Source organism: Alosa sapidissima, chromosome 18 (assembly GCF_018492685.1).
Source record: "Alosa sapidissima isolate fAloSap1 chromosome 18, fAloSap1.pri, whole genome shotgun sequence".
Taxonomy (NCBI): domain Eukaryota; kingdom Metazoa; phylum Chordata; class Actinopteri; order Clupeiformes; family Clupeidae; genus Alosa; species Alosa sapidissima.
The window spans coordinates 15,627,783-15,645,262 of NC_055974.1; the positions used below are offsets into that span (position 1 = coordinate 15,627,783).

Genomic DNA, 17,480 nt, shown 5'->3' on the forward strand with positions numbered 1-17,480 from the left:
GAAGTCACTATTAGAAATCCCATAATCTCATTTGACCCCTCATTCCCATCCAGTGGTATAAGGTAACACACAGAGTGGAGGATCACGGCCAAGGGTAAAGCATACCAACAGCAAGTGGAGGAAGGTAGGACCAGGTAAAGCACAAGATCAGGTTCAAGTTCTAGCCAATTACACCAGCAAATATAGCCTGAGGGGTCCTTAACATGGCCGTATACGCACACAGACCTGTGCTAATCTATTTAAGCACCCACTTTAAAGTAGCCTATCTGAGTGGGTTCAGTGGTGCAGGGTCAGCTCTTTGCTCCCATAAGGTCCCTCACTGACCAGACAAATATGGACCAACTCCAACAAACACCAACAGGATCAGTGTGCGCTGTCATTTGGTGTTTTTTAATGGAACTTTTTTTTTATTATTTGGCATGTCCAATCAGATAACAAAAGTCTTGTTTTGTCAGTTGCTACCTGGGCAGTGTGTAACTGTCAGTGGGTCTGAACATTCTAAAGACTGCAACCACCTGCAGTCCACTTAAGAATGCTGGGCTTAGCTGGGCATTGTCTGGGCAGCATGCAAGCACCTTTACACAGCAGCAGAGCTAATCCCAACAAGTGACCCTGTCGTCCGGTCACTCAATCCCCTCACCCTGAGGTCCTCACCTCAGTGCAGTCGCCCAACAGCTATACTACAAAGCAAGGTTACTATCTTACCCAGGGAACTTCGGTCTAGATGAAGGAATTAAATGGCTGTTTGGCTTTCTTTTCTTCTTTAATAATTTATAAAAGTTGTTAAATGTACAAATTAGTAAAACTAAATAAATAAAAATCATAGAAAGTATATATTATAATAAAGTATAATATTCTAATGATGACCATACTGTATCCTGAATGTTATTATGTCCTTTGTAGTCTCACTACATTCATCATTGCTGACCACTCGTCATGTGTCCCAGTGTGTAATAGACTGTGTCAGCCTGGTTTGTTTCTGTTTCTGTCTGTGTCCTGGCTCTTGCTGTATCATATACTGTTACAGTTGTGTCCTCCTGGGGGCGCTGTCCTTCCAGTGGTTTTGTCGCCGTGGTGTATATTGTCCTGTCTGTGTCCTCTGTAGGGTTCTGCGTCTCCAGTGGTTTTGTTGCGGTGGAGTATATGGTAATATCATTGTCCACCAGAGGTCGCTGTTTCCCTTTTTTTCTCTGCTGGCGCTGGGATCTATGCTCTTCTTCTGTATTTTGGGGCCTGTATGTCTGAAGAAAATGACAGTGCACAATATTTTCATGAAATGTACTTGGATATGAAAAAGACACTTAAAAAGGTAAACATATACAGTCAATGTATATTCACTGGGGGGGGGGGGCACATTTAGTGGTTCAGAGTGATAGCTGTCATTCTCTTTTTGTGTATGTTTAGTACCTTATTTTGTGATGTGGTTGTTTTCTTAGCTGAATGGTCCACAACAGAGCATTTGGCAGCCTTGTTGATGACACTGTAGATGGACATGCCGGGTTCATCGGCATCACTTCCTGTGACAATGACTGTTGGTATGTCGTTGCGCTAAAAAATAGAGAGATGTGGATTTGATTTACTTGAATGTTATTTCAACCACAGTATTTGCATTCTAAAGAAATAGGCAGTGTGGAACTAGAGCACAAGTTTAAATGTAAAATAGTGTGTGTGTGAGTGGGGAGGGGGGGGGGCAATGAGAAATAAATAGAAAGCGAAAGGGAGAGGTGAGGGAGAGAGAGAGATAGAGAGGTGGGTTACCTTGTTAGGTGTTTCCTCAGCTTTCGAGTTGCGACACTTTTTCCATATGAGAGTACCACACACAAGCAACAGCAGTGCAGCGCAAATGATGGCACTTATTGTGAGGATCACATCTCGATGAAGATCGAGGTTGTGCCGTGAGTCCATTGTGGTGACTTTACCACCTAGAATTTCAGCATAAAATCAATCAGTCAATCAATCAATCAATCAACCTACCAATCAATATTAAATCAGGTTAAGCAGAGGAGCAGGTCAGCAGAAGACTACAGTGATGACTTAAGGCCCTCCTCGTGATAAGCAAAAAGGGTGGTTCATATTTTTGGTAACACCATGCTTGAACCTCATCCATAATGGCCGTGCTGTACTGAGTGTGTCATTTATGAAAATAGTTTTAATATATATAACTTTCTTCCCCTTGTTTGCCTCTACCATGTTACATATTCAACTGTTATGGTCAATCATAACTTACAATCCTTAGGAAACTGTTGAGAACTCATCTCTGTGCTGACAGGATTGCTGGCGTTGCACTTGACATGTCCGTTGGCACTGGTGATGTTGATGTTGTCTTTGGCTGACAGGGATGACTGCAGATATGTACACCCATTCTCATCACAGCTGTATGAAGCCCACGATTTGGAAGAGGAGCAGTTTACATTGAAGCTGCAGTTCTGTCCTGATGTGTTGTCCAGGGGCTGAATGGGGGATATCTTTATGACTGGTGTGGACACAGCGTCTGTAAGAGAAGGGAGAGATGAGGTTAAGAAATGAAGTGTGTCACTGGCAGGGGAATTGTCTGCAGTGAGACATCCAGGAAATGTTTGTCATAAAACCTATGGCTCCACAATGATGACATCCCCTTCCGAAATTACCCGCAGTGGCAAGGCTACGCTACTTTCAGTTCTCTGAATAAACAGTAAACACAACAAGTGGTAAAGCATGTGAACCTAATTCATGTAACTCAGCAAAATTATTCCAGTAATACTGTAGTAGTGTACTGTATCTAGCCAAATCACTGTTGAGTTTAAATATTGGTGAATTTATTTTTGTCTTATGAATTATTATATTGACATTCCCACTAAAACGTTGTGTCATCCAAGGTTCCAAGGAAGATCACTTGTTACTTATACTGTCACCACATTTAGCTGCCAGTTAGTGATTATTCCCAAATTCCTGTCCTCTCTTGGCATCTGTGATATCCAACAATATGACTTAAATTGCTGCTACACAGAGGAATCAAGTTCTCTGGGAAATACAGTATAGGGAAGAAATCTTAATATTTGGCTAAATTAGCACAGCACCCCTCAACACAGATAGTGTTAGTACAATGTAGATGTATTGAATAACTGTAGATTGCAGATGTATTGAATAACTGCATATGAAAATACTCTATTAATTCTCTTATTATCACCATTATGATTGTTATTAATATTAGTCTATTATTTTAATGCTAATGAAATGTTTATTGTTATTGTTGTAAAGTGTCTGCTAAGAAACATAAACATCTACATATTAAGAGAGCAGAGATGCAGCATTTCTTATGAGAAAAACAAAAAAGAGTTGAAGAGTGATAAGTTGATGAGAGACAGAGACAAAGGTGTTATCTTAAATGGTCTCAAATGGCGTGAAACATGAGCTTGTAGAAGAGTAACAGTGAACCTTTGCACTCTGCACTTTTCATAAAACCGTGTACTAGATATTCTCCTGTTTAGGGTGGGTTAAAACAACCATACAGCCCTCCTGTATTGTATTTATATGAATCAATGTCTAAAGGTGTAGTTCAGGTTCTGATAACATGCCCTTTTTGTGAGATTCAGCACGATGCTCATGGATTTCTCTGTATATTCTGAATAAAACCGACATTGTCAAATGCCACTACAGCTCTGTTAATGGGAAACAAACAAAGTGGCTTTGACTGATACTATACTATATACTATACTGATTTCTATGCTATTCCAGCGATTCAACACATTTCTTGAGGAGCATGGAAGGCAGGGGGTAATTCGGTTTGCTGTTTAACTCAGAAATCAAAACGTTTGCCTGAATCACAAACTGGACCTGTAATGTATAAATTGTAAAAACGACACGGCTCATCTGTGACGAAGGTAGGGTATTCAAATCTGAGGTTGATACACAAGCTGCATAATGGAGGAATTTACTCACCCTGGATTACTAATTTGTAGGAGACTACAGCAACCTCCGTCCATTGGTCCTCGTGTTTATAGCCAATGTAAACTCCACTGTCATTGTCAGTCAGATTGTTCAATTGGATGGAAAGGTTCCCCTTAAAGAATGCCACTCTATGCTTAAACGGAAATGTTACGCTGTTGTTTTGGACCATTCTTTTCATGTGGTTCCCAATTGTCTGCATCCATGTGGCATGGGGGTTTTGCTCAGGTTGTGCTGGAAAGTTCATCTGAATAAAGTGCCCTTTTCTTCCATGTATTTCCGTAGATACCCCACTGCTGCAGGAGACTGTGAGAGAGGGGAAGAGGAATACACTTGGTAAGTTGAAACCTTTAAAATCATTGAAAGGATTAGCATGTCTATCAATCATTTTACATTAATCTCTGATGTTGATTGTTTCAGGAGTTATAAAAACAATTAGTGCATAAAACCAATTCAAGTATATTGACACTGAATATTCAGTTCTATTAATTTCATTTAAAACAGATGTGATAAGATGGAAAAGTCTGAGCTAGTGGGCACCCTTGATGGAATCTTTTTTTTTTTTTTTGCCTTAGGTTGTTAGACTGAAGTTGAAACAGGTGTTAGAAAGTGGGTTATGGATGTTATCTATTTCATGAGTCATTCACATTCATTCACACAGCATGTCATCTGATAGTAATAACAGTTATTATTAATATATTAAATACATTTAACACGAAATACCTCTTTAAATAGTAACAACCACATGGCAACATATGGGGTACCAACCGGTGTGATAGTCAATACATACATGATAGTCAACAATTTCCTTTTACTATCTGTATTAGAGAATGTTTTCAGATCACTATCAGTAGTAATATCTAATTGATATTAAAATGTCTATTCAAATGTTCTCTTTTCGTTTTTATTGGTTGAACAATAAAAACGCTTGTCAAAAATAAACATCTGCCGTCTTACCTGTCACTGCTGCTGAAGTGAGCCAGAACAGAAGTGCAGTGGAACACATTGTACACATCACTGAGAGGATGACACTAAGCCTTCCTGTACGAAACACTTAAGCAGAACAAGCAGGAAGCAACTATGAGGTCGCCTTTATAAACCCACGCTTCCTACCTGAAACTCCGCCTACTGTTTTTCTATCACTATCAGGAAAGTTTGAGTGATTTCCAGGCTGTCTTGAGAGGGACTTGTGCTTGTGGTGTGTGTGTGTGTGTGTTCGTTCCCATGGAGTTGTGTGACTAACATTGTGTGTGTGTGTGTGTATGTGTATGTGTTCGTTCCCATGGGGTTGTGTGACTAACATTTGTTGTCGGAAATGCAGTGTGTGCCTTGTGTTCCTGGATTCATAGACATTAAATGCTAAATATTACCTGTGGGGTCATCTGACGATGACACGTGATGAGAGAGGAGTCATGATACTGTGTGTGTGAGTGTGTGTGTGTGTGTGTGTGTGTGTGTGTGTGTGTGTGTGTGTGTGTGTGTGTGTGTGTGTGTGTGTTCGTTCCCATGGGGTTGTGTGACTTAACATTTGTTGTCAGAAATGCAGTGTGTGCTTTGTCTTCCTGAATTCATAGACATTAAATGCTAAATATAACCTCCTTTGCAATTATTCAACTGTGGGACACGTGATGAGAGAGGAGTCATGATACTGCGTGTGAGTGTTTGTGTGTGTGTGTGTGTGTGTGTGTGTGTGTGTGGCTTGTTGGTCTTTTGGGCCCCCACCGTTGGCTTCAAGGCAGTGCTGCCATAGCCTAACCTTAACCGTAACCTTAACAGGGAAGCTACACCAGGCGCGTAACTGAAGCGTTCCGTTCGCGACACAAAAAATCCATTTTAGATGAATGGTCTATTTTGTCTGAACGTACGCGCCACTATCACTACTGGTGTAGCTACTTCCATTGATTATAGTGGAAGCTAATTGTTGCAGCAGACACAACGCAAACGGAACGCTTCAGTTACGTGCCTGGTGTAGCTCAGCCTAACCCTAACCCAAGCCTAACCCTAGTGCTTTCCAGGCAGTGCTGAAGTTGATGGTGGGGGGCCAAAAGGCCATACAGTATATTGTGTGTGTGTGTGTGTGTGTGCGTGTGCAGGTGCGTGTGCAGGTCAGGCATACCGTTGACCTGATGTCAGAATAAACACTTTAGGCCTGTCATTATCCATGGGGAATAGAGACATGACAGTTGGGGCACGACAAACGTCAGGAAATTTGTATATCTTTACTATCTTAACTTTACTATCTTTGTCTATCTTTACTCATGCATTTCTTTATTTTTATTCATTTTTATTTAAATGCATTTTACCGTTTTACTTTTATGTATTTCATTTTTCATTTTTCTGATTTGTCTTACCCATATTAATGTTTATCCTTCCTTTTTGATTCATGTTATCTGTTTGATCACTATTACTATATATTAATGGCTATTTTTGTGTTGCTGTTATTTCATCTTTCATTCTTAATGATTTGTTTTATCTAATTTATTTTACTACATGTACCTTATTTATTGTTTTTTATGTTTGCTCTTATCACACACAAACTAAGGAGTCATTTATACATATGAATCAGTGCTGTCAAAATGAATCATCCACACACTTAACAGAGGTGTTGTGAAACATAGACCACCCAAACAAACATGCCTACTCAGCAGATGTGTGTGTGTGTGTGTGTGTGTGTGTGTGAGATGTGTGGTAGTTATTGTACAACCATTTTAGCGGGTGGACCCCTGGACCCCTGAACCCAGTCAGGGAATTAGACTTATTAGTATTATTATTATTATTATTATTATTATTATTATTATTGAGATATAGGACAGTAAAGAAAGTGACAGGAAGTGAGTGAGAGAGAGAGAGAGAGAGAGAGAGAGAGAGAGAGAGAGAGAGAGATGGGGTGGCACAGAACCTAATGTGGTATGGACTATGTAGCCAGTTGTGCCTCAGTGCCCCCTAACAAATACAGGTTTTGATTGCTTAATTAAGCAATAAGCCCCGAGAGTCCATAGGTTACACTGATTTTACAACAGCTATTTATTTATTATTTATTTTTTGAGTTTTACCCTCTTATACCCGTATAATGAGATGTAATAAAGACTTGAATCTTGAAACAACTAGATGTACCGCATAGCGGTACAAAATATGACCGCCGCTCAGTCCTGTACATCCGTTCCGCGAAAATAAATCACACTTCAATTTGTCTCCATATTTTACTCCATCCCCCACTCTTGAAACTTTTGTGTATGCTTGTTTGGCATGCCTGAGTGTGTGTGTGCGGCTGCACAGAAAGTAGCCTACTGGTGCTGAAAAGGTGAATAGATTGTAGAATAGCCAAAGAAGATGTAGCATTGTTATAAAACCTTTAAAATCTCTAAACAATCACAAGTAGGGCAGTTCATCACAGTTCATCCATTGCAACTGGATTGATGAAAGGTCACTTACACCTGTAGGCTACATTGTATTTGGGAAAAGCAAAAGGTATCAGCATAATGTTATTTATTTATTTATTTTTATGTATTTATAAACAAAAACATCTCTGTCAGTTCCATGCCGTTTTCAACAGCTATCAAAAACAAAGGTCATTTTTGGATGGATGGATTTTTTGTGAATGTTTCTTCTTCTACATAAGATTTTAGTCATCTTTAGTTCATGTAATACTTTATTGTCAATGCACAAATTAAGTAACAGTAGTCTGAAACGTTATTGTTAATGCACAAATTAAGTAACAGTAGCCTAGTCTGAAACGAAATGCTGTTTTACATCTAACCAGTGGTGCAAATAACCGACATGTCCAAATGGGCCTTGATGAAATGCGTCGCTAGACTGTTCATACACATTTTAACGGGCCAAAGTTGAAGAGCTTTTGTCCGTTATTGTTCGTGCAAATATAGGCTGATTCATGTTCCCTTGCATTGTGTAACTGAGGTCCATGGCTAGTCTGGCTTTCATCAGACCAAGCTCAATCTTTTAAGAAATCAAAAAATAAATAGCGGGCAGATCAGGCTGGGTTCACCCAGCCTAGTCCATAGGCACCCGATATTGTTTAATTTTCCGATTGAGATATACACGCTCTGGCTATTCTAAATGCAAAAATGCATCAGGGAGTTATGACAAAACGGTAACTAACAAACTAGATCCTAATAGAAAGCTGTTAGCTTCCCTAAGCTACAGGTAGGATTATAAGGTAGGCCTATTTACAACATAAATTGTCAATAGGCTATGCTGGCGACACAAATAAAATCTCCTTTGGAAACCAATGGTTTACGCCTTACAGTATCAAGCGGACTTAAACTGTCATATCGTGGCGAAAAGTTGTAATAACATTCACGCAGCTCCATGAGTCAAGGAAAGCGCGAATGAAGTAGCCACTTCTAAATGGGACCCACTACACAGTAGCTTAAGGTATGTTGCTAAAGCAGCCATAATGAAATGAAGGTGTCATTGTTTGGATACTTCACACACACGTGCTTTTTAATTTCACAGACTACAACTACCAAGCTGGAATCAAAGCACATCGATTCCCCTCTCACACCCTGCACGCACTTAAAACAAAATAAACAGGCGTCTCAGTCTCACGCATGTATAGGCAAAACTGTATCAGACCGGTGTAACGTTGGTAAATCTTCCATTGCACAGAATGATTTTGTAGCACGTGCAATAAATGACAGTCGAAAGATACAAACAGTGCTGCTATCAATTTGCTTGGTATAACCGCATTTATAGTTTTCTACAAATGCATCCATCAAATGCCTCCATCACTCAACCAACGCTAACGGTAACATTACCTAGGTCCTTATTGATATTACAAGATTAACGTACCTGCAGTAAAAACCAAGCATGTCCGATAAACATCCTCAGATTTATTGCGGCTTCAAGAAGAAATGGGAATTGCCCTTCATGTGAACATCGTCCTATCCTTATTAGATATTCGCTGCGGTAAATTACAGTCCTTGTAGGAAGCGTCCATTGTTTTTTCCAACCCACTTTTAACTTCCAACAAAATTACGTCTCATTGCAACGATGCGCCATCTAGTGGACAAACGACTACTTATCGCCAATACTGAAAATGCAGCCATGATGATGATGATGAATATTTATTTTGGCTTTCTTTTAATTTAATCCTACTGAATTTGTAATTATGTATCGGCCGTTCTAATACAGATAGTATGTGGGTGCCTGTGTGTGTGCATGTGTATATGTGTGCACCGCCATTTACAGGCCAATGAGTGTACAGTCACTAAATGTACACATAACCTAATTTTTTAGACCCCCCCATGGATGAAATTCTATGAAACTTGGCATACCCCCAGAGAATGCCAGGTCAATCATACACATACAATTTGGTGCAGTTCTGAACATCTTAACTGAAGATAGGGGCGATTAAAGCAGAATAATATTGCATTTTCATTTTTTACCGGGGGGTGGGGGTGCAAATCACAAATGAGTGATTATGAGCCAGGTTGATGTGGGCCCTTGAGACCAACATACCATAAAATATTCTTCATCCTCAGTGCCACGGTTCAGGTAGTTATTTAGGAAAAACTGTTTTTTTTTTGCGGTTCGGGGGGCCCAGCATGGGGGGGCTGGTGGTGGTCCCCGGGGACGAAATGAAATTTTTCCGTAAAAGTCTAGTGGGGCTACATACCCACCAAATTTCATGTACCCCGGTGGTTCGGTGTCCCGGGTATCAATGACCAAAAATTCAGGGAGTAGATGACGGGAAAAATTCTTGAATTGTGTGCATGTGTGCGTGTACAAATTTATGTTTATGTGTGTGGGTGTGTGTGTGTGTGTGTATGTGCGTGCTTGTGTGTTTGCCTGCGTATATGTGTTTGTGCATGTGCATGCATGCGTACATATGTCTACTGTGTGAGTATGTGTCATACGTATGATTACTGTAAATGTATGTGTGTGCGTGTGTATCTGTTTATGCACATGTGTGCACATGGAATGGGTTAACATGACCCCTGGAGGCAAACATACGGAAAAAATTGGTCATCCTAGGCCCTACAGTTCTCAAGATATTCACAGAGAACTGTGTCTGCCCTACCCTCCTTTCAGGGGGTCCAGTCCAGCGGGGGGGGGGGGGCTACAGATCAAAACGAAGAATGACGGTTCCATGCTATCCATGTGGGGGTACATGCCCACCAAGTTTTGTGTACCCCGGTCTTTCAGTGTCCCGGGAATCCTTGTTGGTGTACGTCACTAAATGTACACATAAATTATTTTATTGTAAGGCCCCCCATGAACGAAAGTACACAAAACAAAACTGGCATGCATTCGGAGGGTGTCATAATGATCCTACACTTTTAATTTCGTGCAGTTTTGACCTTGTCAGCCAGAGATATTGTGATGAAAACACCTAATTTTTTGCTTTTTAATTTTTAACTAGGTGGCGCTATACATGAAATAAGTGGTAATGGGATGGGTTGACATGCCCCCTTAAGACCAACATACATAAAAAAGGTGGACCTCCTAGGCCCTACGGTTCTCGAGATATTCACAGAAAACTGTCTCCGGCCACCTACAGGCCAGTTGGTGTATAGTAACATAAATTAATTTATTGTGTGGCCCCCCATGAACGGAATTCCACAAAACTTGGCGTGCATACAGAGGGTGTCATAATGATCCTACACTTCCAATTCCGTGCAGTTTTGACTATGTTAGGTCACAGATACCTTCAATTACAACACCTCATTTTTACTTTTTTGTGTTTAACTAGGTGGCGCTATACATGAAATGAGTGGTTATGGAATGGGTTGACATGGCCCCTTGAGATCAACATACAAAAAAAAAAATGGTCCTCCTAAACCCTACGGTTTTCGAGATATTCACAGAAAACTGTGTCTGCCCTACCCTCCTTTCGGGGGGTCCAGTCCAGCGGGGGGGCTACAGATCAAAACGAAAAACGATGGTTCCATGCTATCCATGTGGGGTTACATGCCCACCAAGTTTCGTGTACCCCGGTCTTTCAGTGTCCCGGGAATCATTGACGGAAATTTGGGCATGCGAAAAAGAAAAAAAAAAAAAAAATCTGACTAAACCTATATGACCGCCGCTTCGCTGCGCGGCGGTCATAATTACTAGCAGAAGCACACTTCCCAACATGACTAATGCTCACAAAGCAAAAAAAAAAAATCTTATTTCCTGGAAAGACATGACTTGGTGCCCTATCACACACCAAGAGCATTGTGGCACCAGGGGCAATGCAAGTCTCATTGCTAGCTTACTCTCGACTCAATGATCATTATTCCGCCAGGCACATGATTTGCTGTTACTGTTGCTAATATGGAAAAAAGCCATATTGGATGTTTACTTCCTTCTTCGTCATGCATCACATATTCATGTGGGACTGGGTGTGTGTGTGTGTGTGTATGTGTGTGTGTGTGTGTGTGTGTGTGTGTGCGTGTGCGTGTGCTTGTGCCTGTGCGTGTGGTGTGCATGTGCATTTTTTGTGAACTTCTGTTTTGTTTTCTCTAGATCAAGATAGCGTCCACTCAAACTTGCCCCAGAATGTACACTGTACAATTTCCAGCATGTAATATTAATACCTTAGGTGCTTTTCACACCTCTTTGAATATCATATCATGTGACGTCTGGACAAGATCAAGTCAACACAGGTGGTGGTGCATGTATTTTTGGGTGTGAGGGTAATCATGGCCTGCCATCTGCTGAGGTTTCAACTTCCCCCAACTTCAATGCATTTTGCACGCATTGGGCTGAGGCATCATCTTTAACACAGATTGCAGGGGTTACTGAAACTCCTACTTTAGAGGCGCCTTGCACATACTCTACTTCTTCCAGCTTCTCCCTTCTGAACAATGCTGCAGGTCCACACCAACCCAAATGACCCTGCAGTCACCAGCAGTGTAAATGGACCTAATTGTACTTTATTATACGGCTCTTCAGAGTGTTGCGTGCTGCAGAGACTCCCATTCAAATGAATGGGCCTTCTCAACGTTTGGAGGTCTGTTAAATCTGAATAATGACCGCTGCAAATATGATGACCGGTGTCAGTGGCAACAGGTTTTGTGCTTCTGATTCACGTCTTTCATATCATTTTGTGAGTAGGCTAGTTGGTTTGCTAGTAATGCGTTGCCCGCATGCAAAACCTGAAACTTTCAAGTTCAATTTGTGGGGCGAACTATTCGCTTTCTCAGTGGACCGATAATGACCAGTGGACAATACATTATCCCTTACGTATGCAATACATTACCCCTTACTGTACTCTCATGGTCTAATGGTTGCTATGGTGCTGTAATCATTGCACTTCTGCTGCTAAGATGCTCACTTACTGCAGACTCAGATTCATGTGTTTCTTCTGTGTGTGTGTGTGTGTGTGTGTGTATGTGTGTGTGTGTGTGTTATTCTTTTTTGTGTTATAACTGTGCTACCATCACGCTGTACTATAAGCATCACCCCCAAACAATATTGCGTGGCCATAACAAAGTGCCTATCTACAGTACTTTCTGAGGACATGCTTGAGCGGGTTTGCAAAAGTGTCAAGGCATCAAATTAATGCAAACAATGCCTGCAAAGGCCTGCTCCCAAGGCAACAAGCAAAAGTGATGCTGTCAGTGAAGCTTACACTCTCTGCTTGCTGAAACATTTTTTCCCCTGCCCCTGTCTTTTTTTTTTATAAACACCCACTCTTTCACAGTTTCACATACCCCATGATCACACAACACATGCTTCCACACACACACCTACTGTGTGTGTGTGATGTGGTTCTGATCTCGAAAACAGGATGTGTGTGTGTGTGTGTGTGTGTGTGTGGTGTGTGGTGTGTATGTGTAGGGAGGCCATGTCCAGGTAAATGTTTCAATGTTAATGCATGTACTCCTACATGAAAATGTGAATGTTGTAAGTTTAGCTGCAGAGCATGACTTAGCATCTCTCTCTCTCTGTCTTTCTCACTCTTTGTGTTTGACTGCCTCTCTATCTCTCTGTGTGTGTGTGTGTGTGTGTGTGTGTGTGTGTGTGTGTGTGTGTGTGTGTGTGTGTGTGTTTTGTGCATGCAAGATTCATGCACACCTACATCAGAGAACATGCACGCCTGGCTGTGTGAAAAAAAAAAAACATGATTTCCTCCAAACAGTTTATTTCCAAAATAGGCACTTGATATAATTAGCTGTTAAGAAAAAAAAAAATGTAATTCCAGTTGTTTTTTAAAGGGAACTCTACGGGATAACATCACATACAATTCCATACTCTTACATGAAGCAAAACATTTCATCTCATATATTACCATACTGTTACATGAAGCAAAACATTTCATCTCAGACCAGTTCACCAAGCCCACAAAATTAACACTTTGCCAAATCATATTCACATATATTCATCACATGTACCATTACAAACATACATTTCTTTTGTCAAAAAATGTTAAAAAAATAAAATTATGATTTTGAGTTGTAAACTGGCAGGAAGAATGGTGGCAGCCTGTACCTGTACGGAGGTTATGCAGTTAGGCATTTGGGAATATGAACTATATTTTACTTTATTATACTTAACTTTAGTCATAAGTTCAGTCATAACATGGCTGATGGAATATTTTGTCAAGACTTTTGAATTCCGTGTCTTGTCAACGCTATGATGGTTGTAGAGATTGTAGGACAGTGAGGAACCATTTTCTGAATTTGACACAGCGTTTATGGAACACAAGTCTGCACTCAGTCTACTGTATTGATCCAGGGATACCCTTAACACATGTTTTTATCAGGCTTGCGCAAAATTCAGAATTTAAGAATTGAATTTGAATTGAATTGGCTCCGCCCAACAGGAAGTTGGATTTGAGTTGGAATTGGAATTGGAATGACAGGAAGTGGAATTCAATTCATGGCAATTCAAAGAAATTCCACATAGTCACATAACAGAAAGAATGTGTTGAATCTCACATACATTCAGTGTTGGGAAGCTTACCTTGGAAATGTAATTGGTTACTGTTACCCATTATAAATGTAGTTTGAATTACTTTATTTGGACTGTAATCCTTCATTGTTAAACACTACACTTAAATCATGCATATGCATTTCTTTGAATCTCATTGAATTGCAATTCTACTTCCTTTAATTCACATTCAAATTGTAATTCCAGATCCTATTTTTGACCTCAATTCAAATTCAAGAATTGGACTTATTCTCAATTAAATTCTGAATTTTGCAGAACCCTGGTTTCTATGAGGGTGGTACAGTTCCTCAGTCAGTCAGAATAAAAAGTGAGAATGTACTATATTTATTTATTGTGCCGTTTTACTCAGGAGGGAGGGTGGTCATACCTACATACAAACAACCATCCGTGTACAAACAAACAAATAGGCACTCTTACAGTAAGCAAACACATTCACACAATACACACACGCACACACACACACACACACACACACACACACACGCACACACAATCACACACAAAGGGAGAGAGAAGGCAGCTATGCCACAGCAGGTTAGTCCCACCTCACACATAATGCATGTTAAAGTTCCCTTTCTTCAATGAGTTAAAGTGCTTTTAGTACTGTTAACATACAACAAAATCCCACCCAGTCAACCCAGTTCCCACTATAAGCAGGCCTAGCCTAGAAGTAGAAGAACTATATCTACACACGGGTGAGAACTCTTTCAACTGGCACTGTTAGATACAAATAAAGATATACAGTATAACACATAGATTCCGACACAGATCCTTCAAGATATGAGGCTTACAGTAACAACCAGGCTCCAGTATTTCAGTGCCAGATGTACACAACACGTAGAGTACCTTTGCAAAAGTCATCGGCTACAGTCTACAGTGGTTAACAACTGATTTTTCTTGTTTTTTTTTGTCATATTCATATCCAAATTGATCAGTCGACAAGCCACAAACTGGCATTTTCAGTCCCCACAGAATTACATATTTCTTGTGAGAGTAGACAAAAATACAGATAAATTCTGAAACATTTACAAGATCGGAGTCCTTCAGAAGCCAACTCGCTCTGGCAAAGATTCCGTGACAATCTCCACAGCTTCCAGTGAGTGACCATAGATTCATTCATATCCCGTCAATGTGTAAATGCAAAGGGTTGTGTATTGTATGTGTGTGTGTCTGTGTGTGTGTGTGCCAGTATATGTCTACATATGTGTACCTGTGAGTGTTATATAAAGCAGCTGAACTTTAATGACAAAGTACATGTAACCTTTGATTCGCTTCTTGTTTATGTCTAAGTTCACCCACGCTTTTTCCACTCTTTCATTCACTCTGTAAGTCCCTCTTTCTCTCACTTTTTTTCTTTCACTATTTATCACTCTTTCTCTCTCACCCTTCATCCTGAGACTACTGTAGATGTTTTTATATTCAGTTTTAGTCATCTCATCGAAAGACACCCAACCACCTTCTCTTTTTTCCGCCTTTGGACTCTCGTTTCTCTCATGCTACAGTGTACCTCTTAGGGCTTATTCAGACTGCCGACGTGGCGTGTGCGTTGCGTGTTTGTTCCATGGCTGCTGCGTCGTGTTTTATATGTGCATTCATACCAGAAACGTCTCTGATGCGGGGCTGCTGCAGCCATGTTGCCTATTACAACATCTCTTCACTGTCTCTTTAGAATGGAAACGCTTCCGACACGCTCGTATGTCGCGTGGAAAACATTTCTGGCACACACACGTTTTCAGCGTGGCTCGAGCTGCGCCTGAGACGTGGCGTGTCACGCAGGCAGCGTGCACGCTCTAACCTGTTAACATGGGCAGCGAAATGAAAACGGACAGGTCACGCAGCTGACACGCAGCTGCCACGTTTGCGGTCTGAATGGGGCCTTAGTCTCTTTCTCTCTCTCTCTCTCTCTGTCTCTCTCTCTCTTTCTCTCTCTCTCTCTCTCTCTCTACACATTGCTGATGCGAACGTTGAGAGGACTGCTGTCTCGCACTCGTCCACTCCTCTCCCTCCCCCGCTCCCTGTCCTCCCGGTAGCTCTCCTCCAGGCGCATCTTCTCCGGGTCACCCCCCTCGTCCACCCCCGTCCTCCCGAGGCCAGTGCTGCTGTGGCGCGGCGACCGAGGGCTGGACTGTGGCGCCGGCGGCGGCGGCGGGGCCTGTTTGAAGACGGGCGGCGCCTTGGTCTTGGCCACCTTGTCGAAGAAGGCGAAGTCGGCGACGTACTTGCCCGAGGGCGAGAGGGAGACGACGGGCGGGAACTCGTAGCCCCACAGGATCTCGTCGGGCAGGTAGGAGGTGCGCACCTGGCAGGTGGCCGACGTGGGCTCCACCGTGGCGCTCAGGATCACCAGCAGCTCGAAGTCGGCGAGCTCGGGGTCCGTCCAGCCGCCGCCTGGAGAAGAGAGAGGGAGAGAGAGAGAGAGAGGAGAGAGAGAGAGGAGAGAGAGGGAAAGAGAGAGAGAGGCGAACATGGAGGAGGGATTGAGAGAGAGTAGGGAGCATTTGGAGAGAAACAGAAGAGGTGGAGAGAGAGAGAGGAGAGAGGGAAAGAGGGAGAGAGAGGGAAAGAGAGAGAGAGGAGAGAGAGGCGAACATGGAGGAGGGATTGAGAGAGAAACAGAAGAGGTGGAGAAGGAAAAGAAGGAGAGCGATGGAAAAGGGGAGGAAAGGAAAGGAAGAGATGGAGAGAGAGAGATGAGGGAGGCAAACAAGGAGGAGGGTGGGGGAGAGAGAGGGAACAGAAGTGGAGGAGAGAGAGCAGGAAGAGAAGGAGAGAGAAGAAGGGAGGAGAGTGAAGAGGGAGGAGAGAGATAGAGAAGAGCAGAATGAGAAAGAGATTAGAGGTGAGTTCTGACTGGAAATGCCCAAAATTGTATCAAACATTCCATCAAAAATGGAAAGAAATTCTGGAAGTGGTGAAAAACACATGTGCTTTTTATTCAAATACTGTATACCCCTCACTTCCCCTCATTCAGGTGAAACCATTGTGACTGTTAATTCAGCCACAGTCTCAGCCTCAAACAGCGCCTCTCGGTGGCATATTCCCAGAAGTGCAGAGGATGGGTCTGTCCCTTTCCTATCCCAACCCCTCCTCACACACACTCCACTCCATCCCACAGAGTGGACACATGTTCACAGCTGAATCAGACAACAGACAGCAACCTTTGGAAAGCCCGATACTCTCTGAGTGGCTGAAAGAGGAACTTGGAGTTACTGTAATTTCCGATATATGATCTTGCTGACACAAATATGATCAGCATAACAGATATTACCAAGATAAATCCTCATAATATACTGTATGATGACATGGTTATTTTGTCTTACCTCCCCTCCTAAATGATTATCTGATTCTCTCTCTCTCTCTCTCTCTGTGTGTGTGTGTGTGTGTGTGTGTGTGTGTGGTGTGTGGTGTGTGTGTGTGTGTGTGTGTGTGGCAGGGCCGTAGTCACCATAGACATTGAGGGGGACGTGTCCCCCCCAATATTCAAATATGACCAAAATGTCCCCCCCAATATCCGGACATAGAAAAATAAAGAAAGAAAAAAACGCTACAGGAAACCAACACGCACCACCATCTGAAATGTAATCAAACGTAAATAACGCACAAATTAGTGACCTACTGCAGAGTAGCCCTGAGTGGTTTGACCTGGTGGTTTTCCA

At 41.9% G+C, this 17,480-nt stretch overlaps 2 protein-coding genes across 2 annotated transcripts in view; both read right to left on the reverse strand.

Moving 5' to 3' along the window:
• Nucleotides 1-762: 762 nt before the first annotated feature.
• si:ch1073-220m6.1 lies at nucleotides 763-4,993 on the reverse strand. The gene is made up of 6 exons (XM_042070990.1): nucleotides 4,882-4,993; nucleotides 3,919-4,230; nucleotides 2,228-2,491; nucleotides 1,759-1,922; nucleotides 1,408-1,548; nucleotides 763-1,241 (listed from the first exon to the last, which is right to left on the reverse strand). The coding sequence occupies exons 1-6, from the start codon at nucleotides 4,937-4,939 to the stop codon at nucleotides 918-920; spliced, it is 1,263 nt and encodes a 420-aa protein (XP_041926924.1). The 5' UTR covers nucleotides 4,940-4,993; the 3' UTR covers nucleotides 763-917.
• Nucleotides 4,994-13,007: 8,014 nt separating this feature from the next.
• The window catches only part of kcnj10a (potassium inwardly rectifying channel subfamily J member 10a), a 38,641-nt gene continuing 34,168 nt past the window's right edge, over nucleotides 13,008-17,480 (reverse strand). Inside the window, exon 6 of the mRNA XM_042070924.1 lies at nucleotides 13,008-16,212. Within this exon, the coding sequence (XP_041926858.1) occupies nucleotides 15,767-16,212 (446 nt within the window). The 3' untranslated portion in view covers nucleotides 13,008-15,766. The remainder of the gene's footprint in view (nucleotides 16,213-17,480) is intronic.

What these genes read in the sequence shown, in the direction of transcription:
- si:ch1073-220m6.1 (XM_042070990.1), bottom strand. Translation starts at nt 4,939, where the DNA reads ATGTGTACAATGTGTTCCACTGCACTTCTGTTCTGGCTCACTTCAGCA. An exon ending in CACTTCAGCAGCAGTGACAG is followed by an intron (nt 4,231 to 4,881) that starts GTAAGACGGCAG and finishes CCTCTCTCACAG; the next exon opens with TCTCCTGCAGCAGTGGGGTA. An exon ending in CAACCACATCACAAAATAAG is followed by an intron (nt 1,242 to 1,407) that starts GTACTAAACATA and finishes CATTTTCTTCAG; the next exon opens with ACATACAGGCCCCAAAATAC.